This window comes from Sus scrofa, chromosome 13, assembly GCF_000003025.6.
Source record: "Sus scrofa isolate TJ Tabasco breed Duroc chromosome 13, Sscrofa11.1, whole genome shotgun sequence".
Lineage (NCBI taxonomy): Eukaryota > Metazoa > Chordata > Mammalia > Artiodactyla > Suidae > Sus > Sus scrofa.
In genome coordinates, this window is record NC_010455.5 from 182,374,242 (window position 1) to 182,402,191 (window position 27,950).

A 27,950-nucleotide genomic window follows, 5' to 3' on the forward strand; every position below is an offset into this window, starting at 1 on the left:
AAGAGCAGAGTGGAAGGGAACTGGGGAGTGATGAGATCAGAAAGGGGTTGGGGGAGAGGATGATTATACAGTTGTATACACTTGGTAAAACTCAGACAACACTTAACATCTGTGTCTTTATTGTATGTAAAGTACACTCGAATTAAAAAGTTGCATAGACATCTAGAAAGCATGGGGCAGAGAGAATATTAACTATCAAGAAAAAGATTCTCACAAAAAATTAAGAAATTATTAGATAGCAATTCTAAGAACAGACTCCCTAAGCCTGAAAAACAAAAACTTTTCATTTAGGCCAGTCATTTAAAAAAAAATATAAGGAGAGTTAAAAAAATCCACTGAAGCTAACAGATAATAAAATATTTATTTTATTGTTGTAAAATTAAAAATAGTAGACAAGCATAATGGTTCCAAAGCAGAGCAATACAAATATATAAATTATTGCAGTTCTAAAAACAAAGTTCAACAGCCAAGCTAAATAAACTTCTTTGATTTTCATCACTATAGCTTCATTTTCTTTTCTTAAAGATCTTAGCACAATTGTATGCATTTCTATTCAAATTAAGCAAGGTTAACACACACAAATTATAATAGTATGAATGGCATTTAGTATGTCACTACAGAACACTTTCTAAAATGCCTCTTTTGGAGGTAGTAGAATGGAAATAAACATTCTACACATGTTCGAAAGAAGAAATACACCCTTTCCTTTCTGTGTAGTTAAGTTTAATGAACACTTTTTTGAGGGGAGGGTGGAGGGCAATACTCATCTTCATGATTTTTTAATGTTTTAATTTGATAAGGTTAAAATCATGGACTAATTCAGTATCATTGAAAAGTATTGATAATTTGGATTTTTTTTTTTTTTTTTTGGTCTTTTTAGGGTTGCACCTGTGGCATGTGAGGTTCCCAGGCTAGGGGGTCCAATCTGAACTGTAGCTTCCGGCCTACACCACAGCCAGAGCAGCACGGGATCCGAGCCCTGTCTGCAACCCACACCACAGCTCACAGCAATGCTGGATCCTTAACCCACTGAGCAAGGCCGGGGATTGGACCCAAGTCCTCATGGATACTAGTCGGGTTCAATGCTGCTGAGCCACGACGGGAACTCTTAATTTGGACTCTTATAAACTAAAAAGAATAGGAAAAGGGAGAGTTACAAACTAGATGTTAAAGAAATCTTAATGCCAGAGATTGCTGATAGAGTTCATAGCAAGGTGACCAAGTTGCTTAATAGGTTAGACTACAATAATAAGGGCAACTAGAAAAGGATGAAGTGAATGCGTTGCTGGACGCTGGACAGAACCTTGTTATTCCAAGCACAGTATTATAGCCCTCCTCCAAGATAGCTTTACTTGTGCCAGAGCCACATTACCTTATTATTCTGGTAAATAAACTCTCTCCCTCCCCACCTCCACAAATTTCCCCAAATTATTATTTCCACCAACCTAAAGTTGAAAATGCAATGAAATGTCAAAGTGAAATAGTCGGGTTTTTTAGCCACGTCTGAACAAAAGATATTTAAAAAAATTTGCAGAGTAGTACATTTTTTATTAAGTACTTAAAAATACTCAAATATCTTACTTTAGCATAAAAATAACACTACAAGAACTCTACATTGTACCACTTGAAAGTTTTCATGTCACGTAACCGTAATTTTATGATTACTGACCCAAACCTCCTATTAAGCTACACAAATAATTTATTCTTTAAAAGTTCCTACTGAAGTTTTGAGCATATACATTTTGTATTACATTTTACAACATTAATAACACAGGTAGATTTCTTTTAAAATAAAACAAAAATTGATAAACATTAGCACAGACACATCGATCCCTAAAAATCAATTAAAAAAAAAAAAACCCAGCAAAAGCTGATAATCCTCAACAGTGTAAACACCGAAGTAAAAAAAAAAATAAATAAATACAAACAAAAAAGAACTCACTTTAAACCATTTTCAGTGGTAAGGAATATGGTAAAATGAAAAAACTCGAGAAATCTCAAGATGCCTGTCAAGGTGCCAGTAAGAAAATAGAATATATTTTGTCTATATTTCTGAAATCACTTTCTAACATGAATTTATTTAAAAATAATCCTCAAATGTATATGAAAATGAATACTTTGTGACAAAATGAACACATGATTTGAAAAACTAGTAACATTTCTTTGCTCCGCACTGTGTGTAAGGAACTACATAATGGCACAAAACACTATCCTGCCGCTTGCATGCATCATCTATTATTGGTGCATTATTTTACACGTGCATGCCTTAAAAAAAGGACTAATCTGGACATTAAGTGCTGGGATTAAAGGATCATAATCCTAAAGTAAACAGATTTTTAGCTTAATTTAAAGGGCTAGAGGATTTTAAATATTTAAATAATCTTGTGTGGTCAAAATTACTTTCCACTCGAAACTGATTTCTTAGTTCAACTTGTCTAATTATGAAATCTAAAGTGAAAAAAAAATTAGTCTTGTTTCATTCCCCTTAATCATTTGAGCTATGAAAATGTTAGTAATGGCTGATTAGCAGTCTCTCTTTTGCCATTTTGAAACTGAAGGTATGTGTGAGATTTTCTTCTAAACTTCCTCAAAGGATACAAACAACTGTACAGAAAAATAGCCAAGTATGGTAATCAATATTTGTGGTATTTCATGTCCTCTCAAGGTAGAACTCGACTCTATCCTTTATTCTTATTTTAGCATATACAATATTGCATATTCAAGAAAACTGACATAGAAATATAAGATCACCAAATTTTAGATAAACTGCTGTGCAAAATATTTTTTTCAAAATTTTTTTACTAGAATATCCATCCAAACTAGGTTCTAGTGCGAGTACCAGCACCGCAGATATTTTTTAAGAGCACCTTTCCTTTGAAGAGCTTAAGTAGAAATATCTAAATGGAATAAATCAGAATCCCCAGTTAAGACCTTGGTACGTATACGATCCCATCCAATTGTGCCAAACTCATTAGTAAAGCTACATATTTGCCAGAAACTCTTTAAGAAACAAGCAAATACTTGCTTTGGGTAAGACTGTTGTATTTGAGACTGCACCATATGGCTCATATTCTAGAAACAAGCTACTACGTGTATCAAATGCAACATATCCCAAACTTTTATGACTGTCCCTAAGTGATTTAAATAGAAGCACAAATGTATGCAAGCACACTGGCTGGTAACATTCTTAATGAGTTATGACAAAAAAAAAAGTAAAGTCAAATTTGAAAATGTGATCACAGGAATGAAGCACTGAGATACTTACCAGTATCATCAGGAAGTATCTTTATTCAATCTATAAATTTATAGACATTTTGATATTGCACACATTAAATTTAAAGCTTATCAAAACTAAGGCAATGCATCCCCACTCCCTGGATTTTAAATTCATTTTGGATGACTCAATTGAGAGAAATTGAAAGCATCTTTCAAAAGCTCCTCCAAAAAGCAATTATATTTCAAAAAAAGCAAAACAAAATTAGTGAAATATCAATTAATATCCTGAGGCAAATTTAACATACACATTTTAGCATCATAAAAAGCTGTCCTCTACTAGATTGAGGTGTTTCTTTGCTTAGCCAAATAATCTTTGTGTTTAAGACCAAAATCTGACCCAAGCCAGGGCCAGAGCCAAATGTAAGGCAGAAATCATTCATACCTTTCTTTAGGCATGAAACTGCCAAGTTAAAGGGCTTTTCCGTAGTTTCTATTAAGCAAAGGATCCTACCTCATAAATACATTCTAAGCACCAGTTGAAAACAGAATTTAGAGCCCATTTTAATTCTGCATTGGTTGTAGCTTTTACTATAATACATTATTTGAAAACCTATTATTTACCTGTGAGACAAACTATGAGTTTCAGAACTCTTTGGAAACATAACAGGCAACTAATAAGAATATCCTCTTATAAATGGGCTTATTTTTTTGGATTAGAGTTTTGTTTTGTTGTGTCAAGTAATCTTCTCTTTTCCTTTAGATTCTACAGTTTAGGAAAATATCTCACAATGCTTTCTTTGGGCACAACTTTCAACGATGTTGACAGCAGAATTTGGACAGCTGAAGGATTCTTGAACTTTTATCCAGAGTGGCACACTAAATCATTTTAATTCTTCTCAAAGACAGGACAACAATTTCATGGCATATTCTATTTGAAGATAGATATTACATTTGACTTGGAAGTGAGGCTTGACTAAAACTGTCCAAATTCTAAAACATCAAAGTCATTAAAAGGAAAGTAATAATGATGTAGAATAGGCTTTTACTTCCAGAGACAAGCTGACATATAAAAACTAGATTAGCATTTTCTTCCTGAACTAACTCGTAACTGCCTTTGTTAGAAAAAAATATCTTCTATTTTCCTGCATTCTTTAAAAAGTTATTAATTCCTCTTTCCAAAGAGTTACCAGAAGTCAAAACAATTCAACTAGATAGATTTCTATGCTTAAATACATTTATCTTTGGAAAACAAGATAATAGTTGTAAAAACAGTGTATTAAGAGAATAAAATGCAGTGATCTGAAATATGGGCAACATATTCACACATGAAAGTGTAAATATAATATACAGAACCACTCAAATACACATTTATAAAGAGAATGAAAAGGTACCTAAAATAGCATTTTTTATATATAAAATTTTCATATTAAAATATTGCTCATAATAAATAAGAGGTGGTATTATGAATTCCATTTCCCTCTTAAAAATTATCTTTAGTAGTTCACACTAATCTAAGAACTCTGTAAACTGTCTATTGTTTTGACAGGTGAATTACATTAGAATATGTTTAATAAAATCACACTGTAACAGTATATTTAAGTAGTCACATGTGGTAAAAATTAGGGCCATTTAGTAATTATGGGAAAAAAACATTTCCCAAATGAACCAAAATGATTAACCCTAGAAGACTAGAGTTAAGATCTGCTTTATTTGACAAAGATGTTAAATGTTGTCTTAAGCTTCACAAATTTAATGACCATAAAATAACTGACCATAACCTTCTTCAGCTTCAAACTGTGCATGCCTAACTGATCAAAAAATGGCAGGGCATAGGAAATAAGTGTAAACTGAGTTCAGTTGTTTATGGGTAGATGTAACTTCATTCCCGTTCGTCCCACTTGCAGACATGGTAACTTGGAAGAGTTCTTAAGAAGCTGTTCGATTGCAATGTGGCGGACATGGAGCTGTGAGGCCAAAGAATCTTTTTCTTGCACTTGGTGGGCTAACTCTTCAAAGACTTCTGTAAAGATTAAAAAAGTAGTTCCATTTTTAGTACACAGCAGGCTAATCCTATGATTTATATTTTAAGTGCCATAACTGAAATGAATGTACAGGGCGAATGTTTGCAATGAAAGTAGTTTGAAACCAAGGAAACAGTTGTGTTCTGATGACCCCAAGAAGCTGTATGCTTTGCATAGCCAACTGAAATATTGTATTTCTCCTCTTCTCCATTAAATGAAACTTGAGAGTCATAAGCGATGACTATAGAGATGCACAGCAGAAATGGCAGTTACAACTACATCTGAGACACTTTTCTGAGAAATCTGAATAGATAAATAGGCTCAGTCAACATCTAATATGCTTACGGACAGTGAAGTACTCATTAGTATCCAGGTCTGAAATCTCCTCTAAGAGGCATGGGAATCAGACTACTTGGATTTTTGAACCATTGGTTTTGACTCTTATGAGTCTCAGGCAAGTAACTTATTATGTTTTAATTTACTCTATGTCTTTAATTTTCTATGTAAAACCTTGATAATGGAAGTAAGCACCTCACAGGGTTATCATGAGGATTAGATAACATCATACTTGTAAAGTACTTAACACCGAATAAGTACTTGATAAATTTAAGTTGCTATTACTATTATAATTTTATTATTCCGATAGACTGTGGTCAAGAACAACCACTAGCTTTGGAGTTAAAAAGACAGGGGTTAGAATACTTAATATGTTACTACTGCAACTGTAAACAACTTAATGTTTCTGAAGCATAGTTTCCTCCCCTATAGGGGAATCAATTGTAGGGGGAAATAAAAAGGAAGAGATGCCTGGGAAATCTGAACACTAACTGCTGTTTGTGTTAGCATCCTATTTGATGATGTTAACAGATTACCAGCCATTTATTTTTTTTAAGGTGTGATAGTGAAGTTGTGATTGCCTAAAAAATGTTATCTCCTTTAGAGTAAATCCTAAACTATTTATGGTCAAAACAGTATGTTGTCTGGGCTTTGTTTCAAAATAATCAATGCTAAAGGTGGGGTGGGGCGAGGAGAAGGCTGCAACCAGAGATGAAGGAAAATTAGCTAAGCATTTGATAACGGTTGAAAGTGGGGAAGACAGGTTAAGGGTTTCACTGTACTATTCTCACTAGTTTTGTGTTTGAAATTTTTAATAATAATAAAAATAGGGCCGATGCCAGCTGCCTCAGAGAACGGCTATGGAGCACATCTGTACAATGCCTGGCACAGTAGTAGGTGGTCAAAAATGTGTTAGTAAGATGCAGAGATTAAGTTGTAGTTTGTTTTCACCTAAAAAAGAGAAACCCATTTGACCTGCTGTTCATTAAGAAGCTGTTTTCTTATTCTTTTTGCTCAGGAAAACTCTAATAAGTTCTAATCCCATTTCTAAATTTAAATGCAGATGAAGCTAATAGGGGATTTTCTGTATCAAAAGTTGCACATATAAAAAGCACTGACACTGAATCTTTACCTTGTATTTGCTGTCGGAGCTCTGCATTCAGTTGCTTTACCTCACTAAGAGTCATTGAATTCACTGAAACATGAAAATATATTATTACCATGGCAATCTGGGAAAATAAGTTGTCTATACCACCAAAACAATATCCTATTAAAAAAAATTACTTGCATTATCTCCCAACATAATGTTCAGCAGGATCCTAGGATTCATGAACTATAGTGTTGAGTTTTCAAAACCTGACCACAAGCCACAGTAAAAAACATGTTTTACATCTCTGCCAGTCTACCTCCATCTGGAACAGAAAGTTCACTGAAAAATACTTTGTATCTTTCCCATGCTGTTTCAGTTTTTAAAAAGTGCTAGTCACTACCCATCAAGTTGATTTTGCTTGAGTACTACATGCTCCACAATCTGCAGCTTGAAAAATACTAAAGAACTATGGAAATAGTTTGAAAAATCAGTTTGTTTATCTCCCTGTAGAACCTTACATAATTCATATGTAGAATCAATGAATTCTCAACAAATATACCCAAGGGCCCTTCTAGCTCTAAGATCACTTGATTTTAAGTTAATTAAAATTATCTCAGCTTCTGTGAGTTTTTGTAGAAACTGATGCAGACTGAATGAGTCACCTTGTCTAAGTGCACACATTACCTCTGGCCTTTAGTAAATGTCAGATTTTTGCTTTCGAAATGCCACCCCCAATTAGTCTTGTAGGGATTAGCAACTTGACAGTGTGTGTTTGTCAATGGTTTGATGCTGTACTTTTAAACTACATGAACCCTGAACTTCCTAATTCACTTTTTGTTGATTCCATCCCATTAATAATTTAAAATGGCAAAATAAATGGTGGGACTGCAGAATTCTAATGCTTTAGGACATCCTGAGGAATATTCCAAAGAACTGAGGGTATTAAGATATCTCATTTTTGCTAAGGTGAATCTTTCATTTAAATACTGTATTTATCAAATCTATAATTCAGCAAAATTCTTGAAACATCACATATATAAAACGAAAAAATCCAACAAAATTCCAACCTTTACATTTCCCCATTTTACTTACATTCCTCTCTGCTGTAATGTGGATGCTGGGTCTGGACGTTAGCCTCTGGGTTAGAGATTGTCTTTTCTTTTTTCTGTTCCTGGTTTTGACTATGAGGCCACAATACACCATTGTGGCACAGAGTGGTACTTGAATCTTGTAACACAGCAAGCCCAAAGTCTGCATTTTCCCCTTGTTCCAATATTCTCTGTGTACAGTTTGCCAGACCACCTGCACTTCCATCTACCCACTTTGCAGAATACTTTGGAACTTGGGAGTCAAACTGTGGGAGTAACTTTTTATCTGACTTATGCCTGAAATTAAACAGGTGACGCTGGGGATTTTTAGAACATTCAGAGTCTGAATCCAGATCCTTATTTTGTGCATACTGTACAATCCAGTTTATCTTCTTACTTAAAATGGTTTTAACTTCTTCATAAGTACTTTTTGAAAGCTTAGATCGAGGACAATCCTGATTTGCAATCAAATGGTATTTTTCAAAGCAGTCTTTGTGGCCCCTTAACGATTTGGTGTGCAAGAGATTAGATTTTGGTATTCCTAAAGAAAAAAAAGGAAACAGAAGACTTGAGACAATTTTGTTTTTTATAAGTTGCATTAAGAAATACACATCTTGGAATTCCCTGGTAGTCTAGTGATTAAGGACTCAGCATCATCACCACTGTGGCTTTGGTTTGATACCTGGCCTGGGAATTTACACATGCCCCAGGTGTGGCCAAAAAACAGAGAAAATACAAATCTTAAAAAAAAAAAAAAAAAAACCCAAAGTTTTAGTAAAATAAGAGTCACTGATAATTTGTAAGTTAGGGGGAAAATACTAAAGAATGTTGATGTTAAAAATATAAAATATGGCCTAACAATTTATGCTTCAATTTAACTATATATTCAGTAATACTAAATTATTATGAATAGTAAAGCCTTTCTAAGGACTTAATAGTTCAACTTCAACCTTAGTCCAGAGGAATGTTATTGCACGATATAAAAAATACTACAGAACCAGCAACTTACATTTACAGAATCTTGGTCTTTATATTAAAAATAGTGCTTTCTTCACTTATCCCCTGAAGTACACATATGCAAAAAATTTCTGTTATAGGTTCAATTAGAGAAGTGCTTGACAATTTTTTTCTAATAAAAACACAGTAAATCATAGTCTCAAATTATTATGTTTTTATTAGGGAAAGATAAACCAGAGCCAGAAACATACACATTAATAAAGCCTCAAATTCATTGATTTTTTTAAAGTAATAAAAGCATCTAAAATGTTTTCACATTTGGTTGATACTAAAACTTTGTCAAGATAATTTTATCTCTCTCTCTCTCTCTCTTTTTTTTTTTTTTTTTGTCTTTTTGCCTTTTCTGGGGCCTCCTGCAGCATATGGAGGTTCTCAGGTTAGGGGTCTAATTGGAGCTACTGCTGCCAGCCCATGCCAGAGCCACAGCAACGCGGGATCTGAGCCAAGTCTGCGACCTACACCACAGCTCACAGCAATGCTGGATCCTTAACCCACTGAGCAAGGCCAGGGATCGAACCCGCAACCTCATGGTTCCTAGTCGGATTCGTTAACCACTGAGCCATGATGGGAACTCCAAGATAATTTTATCTCTAGAAGAAATGCATTACACACAATTATTTTTCATACAGCAACAAATTCAATGTACCAAGATATAATAGCCAGTATAATTCTTCAACTCACAAGTGTTCATCAGACACCAAAAATAATGGATATGTTATTATATTTTACCTTTTTAAAAAAATTTTTTTGTTATTATGCCTTTTTATCTCCCAACTTTTGGTAGAGTTTACTGTCTCGATTTTTTTTTTTAATATAGAATACATTTTCAAATAGATAACACACTTTGAAATATAGAGTACATTCATACATTTTCATAAGTTTAAAGTTATGTAAAGTCAAACAGCAGTGCTTTATATTGAAGGTGAATAAGGGAACCTGACTAGTAACCATGAGGTTGTAGGTTCGATCCCTGGCCTTGCTCAGTGGGAGAAGGATCCCGCGTTGCTGTGAGCTGTGGTGCAGGCCGCAGTATGGCTTGGATCCTGTGTTGCTGTGGCGTAGGCCAGTGGGTACAGCTCTGATTCGACCCCTAGCCTGGGAACCTCCATATGCCCTAAGAGACAAAAAAAAAAAAAAAAAAAAAAAAAAAGATGCGGAACTGAAAATTAATGCCTGCCAGAACCAGTCTACATCTGCTTAGGTTTGAAAACAGAGTAAGTGGAAAGCCACTCAGGTACTAAATTAGGAAAAAAAAAGTTTTAGCTGATGCATTAGAAAAAATTACATTCTGCATTCATCACTTGTTTTAAAAATTGAAGTTGTAACAATTTTAACAGAACTCAAACTCTGGCTAACACTAAGAAAATGAGGTATTTGTACTTTGTATTAAATCAGGTACAAAAGTGCTTGCAAATATTAATTTGTTCGAAAATGATGTAACATCAGCCAATGATGAGTCCTGCTGAGACTGCCAAAACCAGTGCTAAATGGGCTGTCAGTTCCCCCCCTAAGGAAGCAACGGAAGCACAGCTCCTAAACACTAACAGTGGACGTGGTCATGAACAACTGCTCTTACACGGTAAACTCAACTATCTCAGCCTTGTTTCTTCCACTGAGCGCAAAAACTGAAATCAAGCAGAATTTCAAACACATTTTATGTATCCATTTGGTAACTGTATTACAGTTGTGTGTGTGTGTGTGTGTGTATACACACATATACATATATATCTTACCAGTTATTGCCTGGCTAGGTCAAATTTCCAGCAAAATTAAAATATTTAAGTGCAAAACCTCAAAGTTCTACTTGACAACATGGTGTACACATTCAAAACCTGGTAAGTTAGCATAAAAAGGAAGTTCACAAACCTTGATTAGAATAAAATTATTCCAAGTTTGTTATTATGTATATGTTGTATCATAATTAAGATAAAAAGGTAGTACCCATTATAGACCAAATAAGAAATATCTCTATTCTGCTGTTTGATTCTAATACTGTTAGGCAGAGAGAACCTGGAGCTTGCTTACTTTACTAACTTTGGAAAATTCATTAGTTTCCTTACCTGCTTCTCTATAAACTCTCTCAAGTCTCGCTGCCAACAGATGGCTAGCCAATCCCTGAAACAGTAAGTGGTCTCATTCTCACTTGGTCTGTGGCCACAGCACTAATCCATGCAGGAATGATTTAGTTGAACCTAAACACTGTAAATTACTTTATATGAAAGGAAATTCTTCAGCACAGAAAAAGAGTTCTAAACTAGACTACAGAAAGTCATTATTTTTTGCTGTTAAATTTTCTTTTGGATTTCTAAAAATTTGGACTGTTCAGAAATTGTATTAAAAAGGGTAAAAAATTACATGGAACGGATTTCCTGAGGCACCCCAGAGCTTCAATGACAATATAATAGATGTTTATCTGAAGAATAATGTAGGCTTTTAAAGTTTTTTTTTTTTTTTAACTTAACATTGCTTCTTAGTAAGTCAAAGAACATAACTTTCTGTTCTCCAGGAATAATTTTTTCTTTTAGCTTTTACTTAAATCCTCAGATGAATGCTTGGAACCCAGTAAGCACATGACTATATGCCTATTGGTAATCTGCTGAGATGAACAGCAAATCAGAGAACTACAGTGTTCACTTTACTGTGAAAATACCTAAATAAAAAAAATTTCAGACATTTAGGTGAAAAATCCCCTAAAAGGACAATAAAAAAGTGCCATGGCAAGAAGAGTTCTGAATGTAGGGAGTATTTCTACTTAGCTGTCCCACAGCCTGGTACCTTAAAACTCACTCTGCCTAAACGAAACTCTTCTTCCTCCATTCTTAACACCCAATCCCCAAACCCAATCCTCTTCCTAAGTCTGGCAGTGACCACCAACCGCTCAAGGAAGAAACCTGGGTGTGCTTCTTGACAGGTCCTCCCTGCACCCTCCTTCCACATGTTTTACTGTCTGTCTTAATAGATACCCCTCTGAAATCTAGCAGCAAAACATCTTAAGTTCTTTCACCCTGTATCTGGATCTTCATCATTATCTCCTATCTGGTCCTCACTTCCTCCAAGAGCCTTTTCTAACCAGTAACACCTGAGTTAATCCCACCAGATTTTACAATTGCTTCTCCACTGGCCTTTATCTCCTGCTAAAAGCTAAGTTCTGTGAGAAAGGGGACCAAACTGCTTTATGTGCATCTTCACTGTCATAGTGCCTGGCACATAGAGTACTATAACAAAAACTAAATGAATAAAGGATAACTAAAATGATATTAAAACACTTATTACTACCAATTATTATTTGAGATCTACTGCAATGAAGTTTTGCCCATCCTAGCAAGGTACCTAAGGATGTTCCCTTTCTTTTCCAGCCACCTTACGGCATATAGAGTTTCCAGGCCAGGGATGAAATTCGAGCTGTGGTTGCCACCTAGGCCACAGCTGCGGCAGCGTTGGAACCTTAACCCACTGTGCAGGGCCAGGGATCAAACTTGTGTCCCAGCACTCCCGGGATACCCCCGATCCCGTTGTGCCTCAGTGGGAACTCCAGGATGTGTACTTTTGTCAGGCTCTCAGAGGTTTATTAAAGGTATCTTCCAGTGAAGCTACTCCTATGTTTAGTTTAATGTGTCATCAGTCCCAATAACTGATGAGTGATACTGACACAGAGATGGCATTCTTGTGGCACCATTCAATATGCCAAACATGAATTCCTACTCAGTTACGTATTTTTAATAGAACTATACATACAGTGAATATACAACAAGGCTGTTTTATGTTAACTATAACTCATTCATCCAGGTCTGTACCTGTAAATTTCTTTAGCACACTAAAAATTTAATTTCAATTTGAAAATATTTGTTTTATAAACATAGTTTAAGATATCCCATGCAGTAGCAGAGGAAACAAAAAATTCGAAAACTATAATACATTGATTACTTCATATACTTGAACGAAATAGTTTTTAATCTAGAAAAGAGAGTAGTTCACTTAATTTGTATCAACAACATGTGTCATTTTATAAACTCAAGTGATTGTTTTTTTCTATCTCATCGGTTCGAATTAATATGAGATACAACCACTGCTATTATCAGAGGTCCCAGTGAGTTTCAAAATAGACTTTACAATTTTAATTGCATTTACAAGTGTAAACAGCTCTAAGCACTAATTTGTTCAGCAGCTTTGGAAAGGGAATGAATCTAAATGCAATTAAATGAGTTGATATTTTTGAGGACCTGAGTTATAAGTAATTTCCAAACCAGTTCAACTAAAACTGCAGTACAACTTCCTAATAAAAATTTGGGAGGGCCAATGCAGTTGACATTCTAACTACTGTGAAAACTGACATACCCCAGTATGTCCATGTAACTTTGTGTCTTCAGTTCATGATTATTAGAGAACTAAGACCTTACTTGGCAACTATATTTGCTAACATTTTTTCTAAATTTATTTTTTATTGTTATTTCCCCCCAACATACTTTTTTTCTCCCCCACTGTACAGCATGGGGAAACATTTTTTCTAAATTTATTTTTTATTTTTATTTCCAACACACTTTTTTTTCTCCCCCACTGTACAGCATGGGGAAACATTTTTTCTAAATTTATTTTTTATTGTTATTTCCCCCAACACCTTTTTTTCCCCCACTGTACAGCATGGGGACCCAGTTACATATACTTGTATACATAATTTTTTCTCCCATTGTCATGCTGCATTGTAAGCATCTAGACAATAGTTCTCAGTGCTACACAGCAGGATCTCATTGTTAATCCATTCCAAGAGCAATAGTTTGCATCCATTGAGCCTAAGCTCCCAATTCTTCCCAATCCCTTCCCCTCCCCCAGGGCAACCACAAGTCTATTCTCCAAGTCCGTAATTTTCTTTTCTGTGGAAAGGTTCATTTGTGCTGTATATTAGATACCAGATATGAGTGATGTCATATGGTATTTGTCTTTCTCTTTGACTTATTTCACTCAGTATGAGTCTCTAGTTCCATCCATGTTGCTGCAAATGGCATTATTTCATTCTTTTTTATGGCTGAGTAGTATTCCATTGTGTATCTATACCACATCTTCCTAATCCAATTGTCTGTTGATGGACATTTGGGTTGTTTCCAGCTCTTGGCTATTGTGAATAGTGCTGCAATGAGCAGGCAGGGTGCATGTGTCTTTTTAAAGGAAAGTTTTGTCTGGATATATACTCAAGAGTGGGACTGCTGGATCATATGGTAGTTCTATGTATAGATTTCTAAGATACCTCCATACTGTTCTCCATAGTGTTGTACCAATTTACATTCCCACCAACAGTGCAGGGGGGTTCCCTTTTCTCCACACCCTCTCCAGCACTTGTTATTTGTGGATTTATTAATGATGGCCAATCTGATTGGTGTGAGGTGGTATCGCATGGTAGTTTTGTATTTCTCTAATAATCAGGGATGTTGAGCATTTTTTCATGTGCTTGTTGGCCTTTTTTAAAGTGTGTAATAGTTTCTTCTGGATAGATGCTGTTTAGAAATCTATATAGGCAGTGTATTTGTATATGGGCAGCTGTATTTTAAAAAGAAAAGCTGTTTCTGTTTAATAGTTTTTTTTTTTTTAAAGTCTTTTCCCACTTTCATTTCATTTCTGATTTTGTTATGCCATTCTCACATACTTTGAAAACCTTCCCACTAACCCATCTGGCATGCCATCCCCAGTTCTATTCTTTAAATTCCTCTTTAGGATCAATTTGCTTTAAGAAAACTTGGTTAAACCCATAAAAGAGCAAAAGCCATTCAAATATAAATTTTCCTTTCTACCTATCACTGTTACACATTTGAAATAAAGATATTTCCATGCATATATTTGATATTCCTCTCATGTGACAATACTCCACATGGCACTAAAAAAAAAGTCTCAAAACCCAGAATACTTAACAAGTTCTATCACATGTCCCATCTCCCGCTGCTTTCACCCCTGGCCTCTTGAAGATCTTATTTATGATTTGGTGGTAATTAGGTAAGCTAAGCAATCATTTGCTGATGCCCAGCTGATCCTGTCAAATAGCATCATCTTTTAGCCAACTACACGGATGCTATATGGCTTTTAACTGCACACATTCTTTTTTTTTGTTTGTTTTTTGTCTTTTTAGGGCCGCACCCACAGCATGTGGAGATTCCCAGGCTAGGGGTCTAACTGGAGCTACAGCTGCTGGCCACAGCCACAGCCAGGCCAGATCAGAGCTGCGTCTGCTCACAGCAACGCCGGATCCTTAATCCACTAAGCAAGGCGAGGGATCAAACCTGAAACCTCATGGTTCCTAGTCGGATTTGTTTCTGCTGTGCCGATGGGAACTAACTTTACACATTCTTGAATCATATCGTCCAACTGCCTCATGAATGTCTACTGTGCCAATTATCCTTCCTCTTGAATTTGACTATTTTATTTCCCAAAGGACTGGCTTCATATAATTTGGTATTCCATAGGTAAATATAATTCAACCAATAGCTGGATGCAAAGCTGTAATACATATTATCATATCATAAGGAGACTGGAAAGCTCTAAGAGTAAGTGCTTCAACTTTAGTATTCTAATGTTAAAAAAAAGAGAACTGGCACTATTGGTTTTCCAAATGGTGGGTTTGTGTGTTCTTTCTTAATTTTTAAATAAGGCAAGAAAATTTAGTTATAATTTAAGTTCCAGGTTGTTAACAGGCTGTGAGGAAATTTTAAGCACACTGCCTTCAGACATGACCAACATTTGTGCAACAGTTTACACAGTACTGCTTCAAAATCTTTTTTATGGAGGCTCACATTTTGCCCAGCATAAATAATTTTCCAAGAGTTAAGGTGTTTTGTTTTTATGATGATCTTGTCTTGGTTGCTAGGAAAGGGAGAATAAGCACCTACACATTTATGTGCTGCCCATGTTAAGCCATGTTTATGTGCTTCTCTAAGCAAGTGTTAATTGTAAAAATGGGAGAAGAGCTAAATTTTGCTGTACCAAGAATGAAAGGATTGAGATACTATGTCTTTGTTCATGAGGATCAGATTCTCATTTCTGATAAAAGGAAAAGAGGGAAAGTTCTATAAGTAGAGGTGGCATGCCCACAGTGTGAAGTCTGGATCCGTACTGCAGCAAGTTCTGTTTAGCCTACATTTTTTTTTTTTTTTTTAAATGAGATCCACGTACAACTTCCAATTTCTTGGTTTTTCTTAAAACCAGAATTACCAAGATCTAATAGCAACTGGCTGGTAATGAGAAGCATCGGCCATCAGAAAATTGGGCAAGTGCTCTTCAATTCAGTTTTTATCATTCCGTTTGAGTGTGCAGGTACACTTGTGACCTAGCAAGCTCCACAGCCACGTTGGTTACTGATTTTTACATGACATGAAGACTGTGATGATATAGGTCTGGACTGCTTCTGTGTAAATAACAGTTGTCCCAATGATGCTGTGACACTCACTGTGACCAGGCTACTCTGCATTTGATGATCTAGCAGCAGCAGCCATGCCATGATTCAAGAAGAGTTACTACCATTATACCTACTGCTAGTCATAGCCACTCAGTGAGAGGATGCTTGGATTGTCTATCCTGTCACTGATGAAAGGTAGATTAGATTGAAGCTGAGAAGGCAAGGATGGATAGCTGGAGCACCTCCTTCCTTCCTCTTGTTAAATTTTATGAGTTGTCTTATGTGCCTTAGTGAGTACTGTGATAAACAGTGCCCGTTCCCCTCCCCCTCAACGCCACTCAGAGTCTGCCATGATCCAATACCCAACCTACTATTTATTTAAAATAGGTAACTGCTTATCTCTGCATCAAAAGCAGATGGAATTATTGGCAACTGTACCAAGCCAGTACACAGATGGATTCAGCAACTTGCTTTTCCACATTTTGAGAATCACTGCCTTAAAGATATACCAACAGGTGGTCTTTAGACAGCAGATTTCAGCTTAAGAGATGTGTATTCCATTTTAAAGTTCTTGTGTGTGCTAAAGAGAAGGATTAAGCAGTTAGTTAAAGCAGCTTTAATCCAATAAATGAGTTATAAGGGCAAATTTCAGTCAGCGAAGAGAGAGATGATGTTAAAAGATAAATCTCAACCTCAAATATCCAAAGTAGCCCAGGAGAATAGAGTTCTTGTATTGATGGATATATAAATTGCAAGTCATGTGTCAAGAAGAAAGCCTTTCTCAGTGAATTTTACTTTTTCTATAACACTTGGGAAATTGGGGAAACACACCTACATAACAGCTGTTTATTACTAACAGGGCATTAATAAAAAATAACAATCCGCACTCAATTCTACTCTCAAATTTAACTACCTGTTTTAACCAGAAATGTCCAATAGAACTCCAAGAAGATGGACATGTCCTTAGTCTGTGCTATACAATAGCCACACACGGCTACTGAGCATCTCAAATGCAGTTGGGACGACAGAGGAACTAAAGTTTTAATTTTAATTAACTTATTTTTTAATGATTTTTATTTTTTCCATTATAGCTGGTTTACAGTGTTCTGTCAATTTTCTACTGTACAGCAAAGTGACCCAGTCACATGTATATATATGCATTCTTTTTCTCACATTATCATGCTCCATCATAAGTGACTAGATATAGCCCCCAGTGCTATACAGCAGCATCCCATTGCTTATCCATTCCAAAGGCAATAGTTTGCCTCTATTTTAATTAACTTAAATTTAAATAACCATGTTGTGGCTAGTTTACCAAATTGGACATGGCAGGCTGTCCATAGGTAACTGATGAAATAAAAGGGTACTTGGAAAAAGAACACAAATGGAAGCTATTCATATTCAGGATACCAAGCTCACGGCAGCCACACATATAAAAAGCTAAATTTGTTTTTCTAGCACATTAAAACATATCATATTTAGACTTTAATTTTTAAGTGGCACACAGAATTGAGTTATATTTTAAAAAATTTAATTCAGTAGTCCAACTGACCCAAGTAACCCTCTACTTGTTCTGTTTTTCTCCTAAATAGTTCTAACCGAATGTACTGACATTTAAAAATTTTTTGTGTGTGCATAAAGTTATCATTAGACTCCTAAAAAGCTACCCAAAATAACTAAAACATGACTAAGTTTTAAATACCCACTTATGTGGCATACATATGGAGACACTAGTTTGCAGGGGGGAAAAAACTTTCCTAAAAATAGGTAAGGTTAAAAAGATACACATTACCTAAACAAAAGCTGGCCGGGAGAAATAGTCCTTCATAATAACACCGAATGAAAGAGGAGAGGTACACCATTAAGACAAAGGAAATGTATGGCTTCAAAAGCAAAAAATGTGATAGCCTTAAGAACTTAGCCCTTTATCTCCTGAACTGCTTGTCTGCCCAGTTAAGGTTCTAACTTTTATTTACTTACTCACAAATAAGAAAAACAGAATGAAAAGATGCCCTACAGCTATTTATAAAACATCATTATTTTTTTGTTTTTACTTATTTTTTGGCCGTCCCACAGAATATGGAGTTTCCAGGCCAGGGATCAGATCGGAGTCACAGTTTCAACCTATGCTGCGGTTTATGGCAACGCTGGATTCTTTAACCCACTGTGCCAGGCCAGGGGATCAAACCAGCATTCTGGTGCTGAAGAAACACTGCTGATCTTACTGAATCACAGTGGGAACTCCTAAAACATGTTTTGCATCTCAACTTCTTTGCATACATTTGAATCACTGTTTCTGAAAATCTAGTTGTCTATGCCTTACATTCATGCTTTACAGAGTGAATTTGAAGGCATTTATAATTCAGTTACTACTATAGGTAAGTAAGTGGTAAAAATTAAGATTGATGGGGAATAATCACTACAAACTCACCAACCATTTGATAAGAAAAATTAAAGCCTGAAAAAGCAGCAACTGATGAACCATACTGCAAAACACTAAAATAGAAATATTATGACTATGTTATTATAACTGCATCATAGCAATTCTAGAGTAAAAAAAACTTTGATATGAACAAAGGGTTTGGAGAGCTAATGTATAATAAAATCTTTCCATGATGAACTAGTTCTTAAAATTAAGGTCTAATGCAGTGCAACCTTTAAAAAAAATATCATCGTGGTAGAATTTTACTTATTGACATAAGAACGATACATCTGATATATTTAATAAAGAGACTGGTTATAGATGGTATATATAGCCTGATCTAATTTTTAAACAAATTTACCACATACATGTATAAATCCTACTGCAGAAAATAATTTAGAAAAACATAATGCAACTGATAAGGGCTTAATTTCCAAAAACAAAAACAAAAAACCCAAATCAAAAAATAAGCAGAAGACCTAAATAGACATTTCTCTAAAGAAGACATACAGATGGCTAACAGGCACACGAAAAGGTGCTGAACATTGCTAATTATCAGAGAAACACAAATCACAACTATAACAAGGTACCTACTACCTCACACTGATAGAATGGCCATCATCAAAAAGTGTATAAATAACAAATTCAGGGAAGACTGTGGAGAAAAGGGAACCCTCCTACACTGTTCATGGGAATATAAGTTGATGCAGCTGCTATGGAAAATGGCATGGAGGTTCCTCAAAAAAACCTAAAAACAGGAGTTCCCCTCGTGGCACAGCAGAAGCAAGTCTGACTAGGAACCATGAGGTTGCAGGTTTGATCCCTGGCCTTGCTCAGTGGATTAAGGATTCAGTGTTGCCAGGCACTGTGGTGTAGGTCGCAGATGGGCTCGGATCCCATGTTGCTGTGGCTCTGGCGTAGGCCGGCAGCTGTAGCTCCGATTCAACCCCTAGCCTGGGAACCTCCTTGTGCCGCGGGTGCAGCTCTAAAAAGACAAAACAAAAAGCTGAAAATAGAACTGCCATATGATCCAGAAATCCCACTCCTAGGCATATATCTGGACAAACCTGTAATTCAAAAAGATACCTGAACCCCTATGTTTATAGCAGCACTAGCCAAGACATGGTAAAAACCTAAATGTCAACAGAGAAATGGATAAAGGAGATGTGGGATGTGTGTGTATATGCATATAGGTAATATCACATACATATATGGATGCGCCTAGAAATTATCATACTAACTGAAGTCAGAAAAACAAAAGCCATATATCACTTATATGCAGAATCTAAGATATGACACAAATGAACTTATCTACAAAATAAAAACAGACACAGAGAACAGACTTATGGTGTCCAAGGGGGAGAGGGAAGGGAAAAGGATGGATTGGGAGTTTGGGGTTAGCAATTGTAAACCATTCTGTATGTATGACTGAATTACTTTGCAAAACATTATAAATTTAAAAATGTGATAGCCACTGAAACAAATTTAGAAAATAAACTTACCAAAAATACTGAGATTATTGGCAGATAGATGAGATTATAAATCTTAATATTCTTTTTGATTCCTATATTTTGATTTTTCTCTAATAGGCATAAGTTTGCTTTTTCAAGGAAAAAAGGAAACTTTATTATGAGAGAAAGAAAATCTTTTATCATTTTAAATAGTGAAAATCTAAAACATTAAATATTTTGGTTTAGGAAGGAATACAGTGTTGTTCCTCAGTCCAAGACAAGTCAGGCTTTAAGTATTGTTCTGTGTGTGCCAATGAAGTAAACAAAAAAGATTCTAATGCAATACTGAAATGTTATAAGACATACATACCTAAAATATCCCAATATTCTGCATTTTTTTTTAAGATGGAGAATTTCCTTAGGCTGACAATGTATCTAGCAAAGAAAAGTATTTAACCTTCAATGAAAGAAGTCCCTCTCCTCCAAAATAATATTATAACCACAATATAGTTTTATCTGGCAATTCTTGTTGGAGACCCAAAGACTCTTCAGAGGGAGCAAGGGAAAAAAAAAAAAAAAAAAAAAAAAAAGACACTGATAAGTAAACACAATTCATTTTGCTGAAACAAAACAAAGCAAAGAACTGTAGTGAAAGGATTTTCTGGGCAGCTAATATATGAGGGAAACTATGGTGGTTAAAGCGGAAAAATGTGCTGAAAATTAAACCATAAAAAGGTAAACTTATGGGAGTTTCTGCTGTGGTGCAGTGAGTTAAGAATCCCAAGAGAAATTCAAACCTGCTCAATATACATAAACATTGAATTATTTTGGCAAAGGAGGAGCTGTTCAAAAGACAAACAAATGACAGCAATCTTTTCAGCAGAATTTCATCTTTTCAGATGAGATAAAAACCAAACCACTTCTATATTTCAATTTAAATCAAAACTAACATTTCCATCACATACTGTATTTACCAAAGAGCTCCTATACTCATCATTTGCAGTCCTCACAGCAGCTCCGTGAACACGGGCAATGGTGTAATTTATCATCACCTCTATTTAATACATGTACTCCTAAGGTTAAGGAGTTGCACACTTAGGAGGAAGAAGTCACTGATGTTTAGGACAGAGGCAACTAGATAAGCAAAAGTACAGAAGTGAGAAAGAAAGGGGAGAAACAAGGGGTGGGGGCACGAATGACTAACTGGCTTGTAGAGTATCTTTGAAGGGGTGATGACTGATGAGCAGCCAGTTAGGCAGATACCTGGTCAAGAACTGTCTTATGTGACATGTTAGGGAGTTAACAGCCTAACCTGAAGAAAACGGTAAGGAATAAATGAAGAGTTATAAGAAAATGAATGGCATGATCAGATTTGCACTTTCAAGACCTTTCTGGCGATACTAAGAGAACTAGCGGTGTGGGACAGTGATGGGGAAAGGGAGATAAACTCCATGAAATTGATTAAGTGGGTCTTGAGGTGGAACTGGTAACAAGGAATAAGGCCTGGTCAAAGGTGTAGCAGTGGGAATCAAAGTCTGGAACAGACTGGGATGAATCAATAGGTCGCAGAGCCAGACAGAATGGAGAGGGTGGGTGGGTGGGTAGGAAGTAGTGAGGGAACAGGGTTGCCACAAGTCCACAGGCCAATGCGCCTTTGCAAACTGAAAAACCATTCCTGCTAGGACACACAGCTTGAAAAGCAGAGGTTAGGTAAGATTCTGGCAATAATTGATCCCTGCATCTACATAACGTTACATGGAAAGTCCTGAAGAAACTGGAACCATTCATTCACTACAGACAGTTTTAAAAGGTTGGACCTGAGACCACCTGCATAAGAGTCAGCTGGGATTCTTGCTAAAATGCAAATTCTTAGAATCAACTACTGAAATAAAAATCTCTGGAGTATGGGTCCCAGAATTCCATGTGAATCAAAAATGAAGGAAATAAAAATGCATGTGTATATGGAAATATGGAGATAAATTTAGTTCAAGAAACTTAAATTCAAGACACCTGTAGAATAATATCTAAATGAAGTGGTCCAGCAGGCATTTGGATATATAGGTCTAGTGCTTAAAAGATATGGCCTGTGATATGTTTGTGAAGTTCCATCAGTTTACAGAAGTGAAGCCAATGCAGTGAAAGAAACAGATGAGTGCAATATGAGAGGGAAATAAAAAATAAGGACAGAATTCAGTGAAACACTAGAATTTCAGAGACCCGTAATAGGCAACAGACCTAGGAAGAAGAAAAGAGGGCAGAAATAAGAGGCCAGACCTATTTTATTACAGAACCCAGGGAGCTCAGTATTTCAACAAAGAGGGAGATGTTAAATGTCAGATTTCAAAAATGGCAAGAACATGAAACTATTTATTGTGTTGACAACTAGGAAGTCACTGGTGAAAGCGAAGGAGGAGGCAAATTATAGAAGCACTGAAGAATAAGTTGGGAGTAGAGACAGAGGCAACCTCGAATGAAAACTGCTCTTTCAAGAACTACGGCTTAAGGCAAAGAGAGGAAAGCAGCTTTTTCCCTTGCTTTTTTTTCTCTTCTTTTAAATGTGGGAGACAAGAATATTTCTGCCATTCTAATCATCTTTTTGGTCACTATGCCAGGTTACAGAGAAGATAACTATAGGTGGCTAAGATGATGGAAGAGAGGATTAATAAATGAAGAGTGGGTGGCAGAAAACAGAGACAGGCTGTAAGAAGCATGAAATTGTTCAATAATTAGTCTCAACTGGGAATTGTGATACTCTCATTTCTTTCCCCAGATACTTACTTTCATTTGGTCAATAAATACATTGGCAATCTAAAACTGAAGTTTTTTGGAGAACTGTTTGATATATTATACAGGAGTTATATTTTATTATAGTGTATTTATTCTACTTTGTAATAGAAATATAGCCAAAATGTTGATTGATATTGAACTGAAACTTGACTGTTGATATATTAAATTTGCTGAGCCAAAGTAAAATGGTCAAGATTATAAAGGATACTTAATATAAAAGAGTACTTCATGTTAATTTTGAAACACTTCCCCTCCAATACCACCAAACTTCCATACATGGGCACCGTTTTCAAAACAGACTAGCAATTGTCATTCACTAAATTCATTGTAGATAATATTCCACCAGTTACTGTGAATCTTAGCTATAAAAGATGTCATTAAAGTATACTTGTATATCACTTCAGGAGTCCAAAGGTACTTTTACTGTCTATTAAATTTAACCTCTACATTGATAGGAAATGATGAACACTAAGTGTGCATTTTAAATAATACATAGAAGAATGAATCAGTAATTGAATTTATACTTCATAAAAGGTAAATAATCCTATATTGCCTTTCAATATACCATCTAACTTTATTTATTCCATTGTCCCATCTTCTCATGTAACCTTCACAATGGCAGGGATTCATGTTTGTTTAACTACCTTTAGCTACTAGAACAATTTCTGGCATATAGTAGTGGCTCAATTAATATTTACTGAAAAAAATGTGTTTAAAAATTGCTATGAACAGAGCTTTAATTTTGAAATTCAGATTTTGATGGGTACACACAAAGCACTATTTTGCCTTACTGTTATACAGTTGAGAGGGTAATGCCAAAAAGCTAACAGAGAGAGTTTAAAATTTGTAAACAGACACTGTTATATACTATAAATCCAAGGCTCAGTTTTTAATGGGTTTATTGCCTTTATCAAAATCCTAACAGATGGTGTGACAAAGTGGATTAAAATAATTTAAAACCATTCTAACTAGAACCATAATTGATAACATTTTGATAATTCTGCAATGTTACTTAACTACTTTGATTTCAATCATTTATACATTTCTCATGTATTACATTTGAAATTCACACTTAATGTTAATTTTCTTTATAATGTGAAGATTAAGGTTCTGTAAAAGCAACATTTAAAGTGCTATAAATATATAATTATGGTGTCTTACCACCTGTTTCTTCTCTCTATAAAGTTGTTCCAAGCTCAGCTACCAGGGTGGATGAGCAAAAGGAAGAGGGGGTGCAGTTCCAGAATAGGTGCTGACATTTTCACTTTTGTTTGTACAGTCTGCCTTCACTTACTTAGAACCCCATTCCCTCTTGAGAAGAAAATGATCAGGGTAAGTATGTTAGCCTCCACTACCTGGATGGCTGGAAGGATTCAGAGCAGTGTTAGAACCACTACCTCATCACCAGCTGATACATGTGCATGATTCTGTAATAAGTGTCTGTCTACACCTCAAGTTCCCTGTCCCTTCCAGGCAGAACTAGCCAGACTGTTACTGTGTGTCTCTTCTTTCTAATTCTTTCCTCCTCTCTGATCACCATCTAATCCAAGAGTTTTATAGACTGTATTTTCTTGACAGATCATTTGTTTAGATTACAATCTATATGGAGATTGTATCACCCCATTCCCTTCAGTCATCAGAAATGTTTATTTTTGGATATTTCACTGAATGTATATTAATCAAATAATATCATAGGTAGAAATAACTTAAAAAAGCATTTCTTGGGATGGACACAAATTCTGTTCCTTGCTTGAACATTCCCATTTGTGTAATTCATCTGTAACTTTGCCTAAAAGTTACTTAATATTTCCTAAATTCTTAAGAGTTCATGTAATTTTCCTTTGGAGCAGAAATGATTGAGGCAGTTGGACTTTCTGGAATCTGAGACTTTAGGTTTGGACTTCCATGCTGTGCTCCCGACTCTCTACTTATTTCCCTCATTCATCAAATTGAGATAACCTATCATCTACTCCATACAGTTGTAAGAACAGAATAATATATGTAAAACATACAAAACCTGACAAACAATATTAACTCTTATTTAGATAAATCACTTACCTATAAGTGTGAATCCCTTAAGTATCTGACAGTTGAACTAGCTTCTCCCAACTAGAGAGTGATATTTTACATCTTCCAGAGTAGAGAGAGGAACTTATTTTGTTTTCTTTCTTCACAGGGCAGTATTACTTTGCATGTAACAGAAAAATTACCCTTTATTTCTGGACAGCTGATTTCTTTTGATCAACTCTCCAGTAACAGTTATTGTAAATTATTTCAATCAAGTGTATCCCTTTACTGAAAATAGATTATTTTTGACCTAAGTATTAAAAGATTTTCAATCTAGATTTAATTTGTGTCCATATATCTCGTAAAACATTTCTTTTCATCTCTGTCAACATTTTGGAAGGAATGACTTATGAATCTGAATCAGAATGTCATTTTTATCTATTATAACAAATTATTTATAATTATGATGTTTCTATTAATAAGGTATTCTGGGTTGTATATTCTGCTTCTGCTTCTTTGTTTTTGACTTTAAACCACTGATTTAAAAACATTCTGGATCAAATGCTTTGGGGTCATCACTGTGAACAAACACCACTATGCTGAGGTGTTCAAAATAATAAGAGCTGCAGTGTGTAATTCAACATAGAAACTTCTATGCTGAACACGGACGGTCCTGTTCAAAATGTCTTGCTCTGTGTCTGGAGAAAAATATTATGTCTGTTTTCTACTAATTGAAAAGGATAACCAGGTATCACTGTCAGTATTATTTGCTACATTTTTCTTTGGAAAATGATCCAAAGTTCTTCTGTTCCTAAGACTCACAAAACTTTTAGTAGGTTCCAGAAAGATCTCAAGAAATTCTGTGAAAGGGCAGAAAAATAGCAGAATAATTTCATTGTGGGCAAATTTAGGAGAAAAAGATAAAGTTAGGACAGTTGTCTAAAGTCTCTTTTAGACTGATTCACTCATCAAACACTCATTTGTTACTTCTTGCCGGTCCCTGTGTTACTGCTGATTTTACCCTAGGAAATAAACCAGACTCTAATCCATGTCCTTGTGGAGATAAGATAGGGAAGGGGGAGCACATTAAATGAACACATAAGCAAATCCTTATTAATAAATTATGGCAAGTGTCACGAGAAAAAGGAATGCTATGAGGAAAAGAATTTGGGGTTGACAGAGGTGGTGGTGGGGGAAGGAGCAGTGACAGGGAGGGAGGCTGCTTTGAGAAGGTTCTTTCTGTGGTGCCTATAGGTTAGCCAGGCATGTAAGTCTACCTTCTCCATAGTTCACTCCTAACCCCAACATTTTTGCTTTTTGTCTTTTTAGGGCTGCACCTGTGGCATATGGAAGTTCAGGCTAGGGGTCGAATCAGAACTGTAGCTGCCAGCCTGCACCACAGGTCATGGCAATGCTGGATCTTTAACCCACCGATCGAGGCCAGGTATCAAATCTGCGTCCTCATGGATACTAATCAGTTTGGTTAGCACAGAGCCATGACAGGAATTCCTTTTTTTTTTTTTTTTTTTTTTTAAATTTCAACCCCAACAGTTTTGGTTGTATTGTTGGAGGGGGAATTTGCTTACTTATTTGTTCATTCACTTTGAAAAGAGATATAGGTTACATAGGAAAAATAGTTTAACTTTAGACATGTCGTTTGAAGTATTTATGGGCCATACGAGTGAAGATGTTTACAAATTAGTTGCATATACTGATGTGTTGCTTGGGGGTGGGGAGAAGGAGGTAGGAGGAGGAGATCTGCTACCTTTTAAGTTATCAGCACTGAAATGGTCAGAGAAGCCCAGACAGGACAATTGGAAGGTCTAGGATAAACATGCTAACATTAAAAAAAAAAAAAAAAAAAAAAGACACTACAAAGATTATCAGGACTAGCCAGTAAGTGAATGCCACCAACATAGAGGGACTGGTCCATAATTTAAAACTTAGAATATGGCAAAAGTCAAACAGAGAAATGTCCATTTCTCATAGTGGTGATAAGTGCTCTGACAGAGACCTGATCTGAATCCCTCTGTATCACTTACTATCTACATGATTTCAGGGCAACTTTACTTAACCTCAGGGCCTTCCTTTCACACAGTTGAGTGGGGATACTACTACCTTAGTCCTGATGGGAGACCTTTATAAACTTTAGCTATGATAAATGCTCCATTACGTTTAGAATTCAGTTTGTAAAGTAAGGGTTTCCAACCATTCTAATCACATCTATAGGCATTTTAGCCATATACCGTATCATTGAATAGGAAAAAAATAAATATCACTCATTTCCTATTTAAAACTTAGATAGGAATATTCCTCTAGTTGAATTGATGGAATAATAATACACAAAAGTACTCTGTCCATGGTTGCACAGCTAGTAAATGGGGATTTGAATCCAGCTGGTCAGGTTCTGGAGTGTGTGCCTCCACTTGGAGTTTCAGGTCCTCATCGGCACAGAATTAGGAACCTGTGCTCCTAATTACCATGAGACAATTACTCTGCACCTTCATTCTGAGCATCAAGAGGAAAGAGATCTGAGCTTTGCGGCTTATACTGCCAAGTAGTCTTGGAACAAATGGCAACAATGGGAGTTGAACCTTTGAATTATATTCTGAAACAATAATTTCAGGATTAAGAAATTAAAATACAAAACTTGCTCTTACTGGTAACATTTGAGAACAAGTATGACACAATAAACTTAAGTATTTTACCAAGAACACCCAATTAGGAAGTGGTGGGGTTAGATTCAAGGTCAGGTCTGAGTCCAGGGCCCACATGCCTAAAAGGGGAGCAGTGGCAGATGTATTCAGCAAAGATACAAGGAAGGTGGAATTACCATTGTTAGTCCATCATGAATAGAGGCTGGGAGAAAGCAGAGAGGACTTTTTCTAAGTTTACAATATCTAACATATCTAGAATGAGCAGCAGGATTAATCATTATGTTTTATGTACCGAGATGGGTCAGAAATTTGAAAATTCTTATAACTTTCTGGCAACAAATCCACACGAGATCTGGCTGCATGCCTGTCTTCACAATACAATGCCTTGTTTTGTTAAAGTCCCTTCCATTTCAAACTCCTGGGTTAGAAAGAATCACCAGAGCATCCCTTGTTGGTGTCAGTTCTAACTCAGATAGTTTTGTC

At 35.7% G+C, this 27,950-nt stretch overlaps 1 protein-coding gene across 1 annotated transcript in view; it reads right to left on the reverse strand.

Annotated features, from left to right (window-relative positions):
• C13H21orf91 (chromosome 13 C21orf91 homolog) overlaps window positions 346-27,950 on the reverse strand; it is a 34,476-nt gene continuing 6,871 nt past the window's right edge. Inside the window, exons 3-5 of the mRNA XM_003483342.4 lie at window positions 7,756-8,292; window positions 6,706-6,768; window positions 346-5,236 (exon numbers count right to left, since the gene is read on the reverse strand). Of these exons, the coding sequence (XP_003483390.1) occupies window positions 5,070-5,236; window positions 6,706-6,768; window positions 7,756-8,292 (767 nt within the window). The 3' untranslated portion in view covers window positions 346-5,069. The remainder of the gene's footprint in view (window positions 5,237-6,705; window positions 6,769-7,755; window positions 8,293-27,950) is intronic.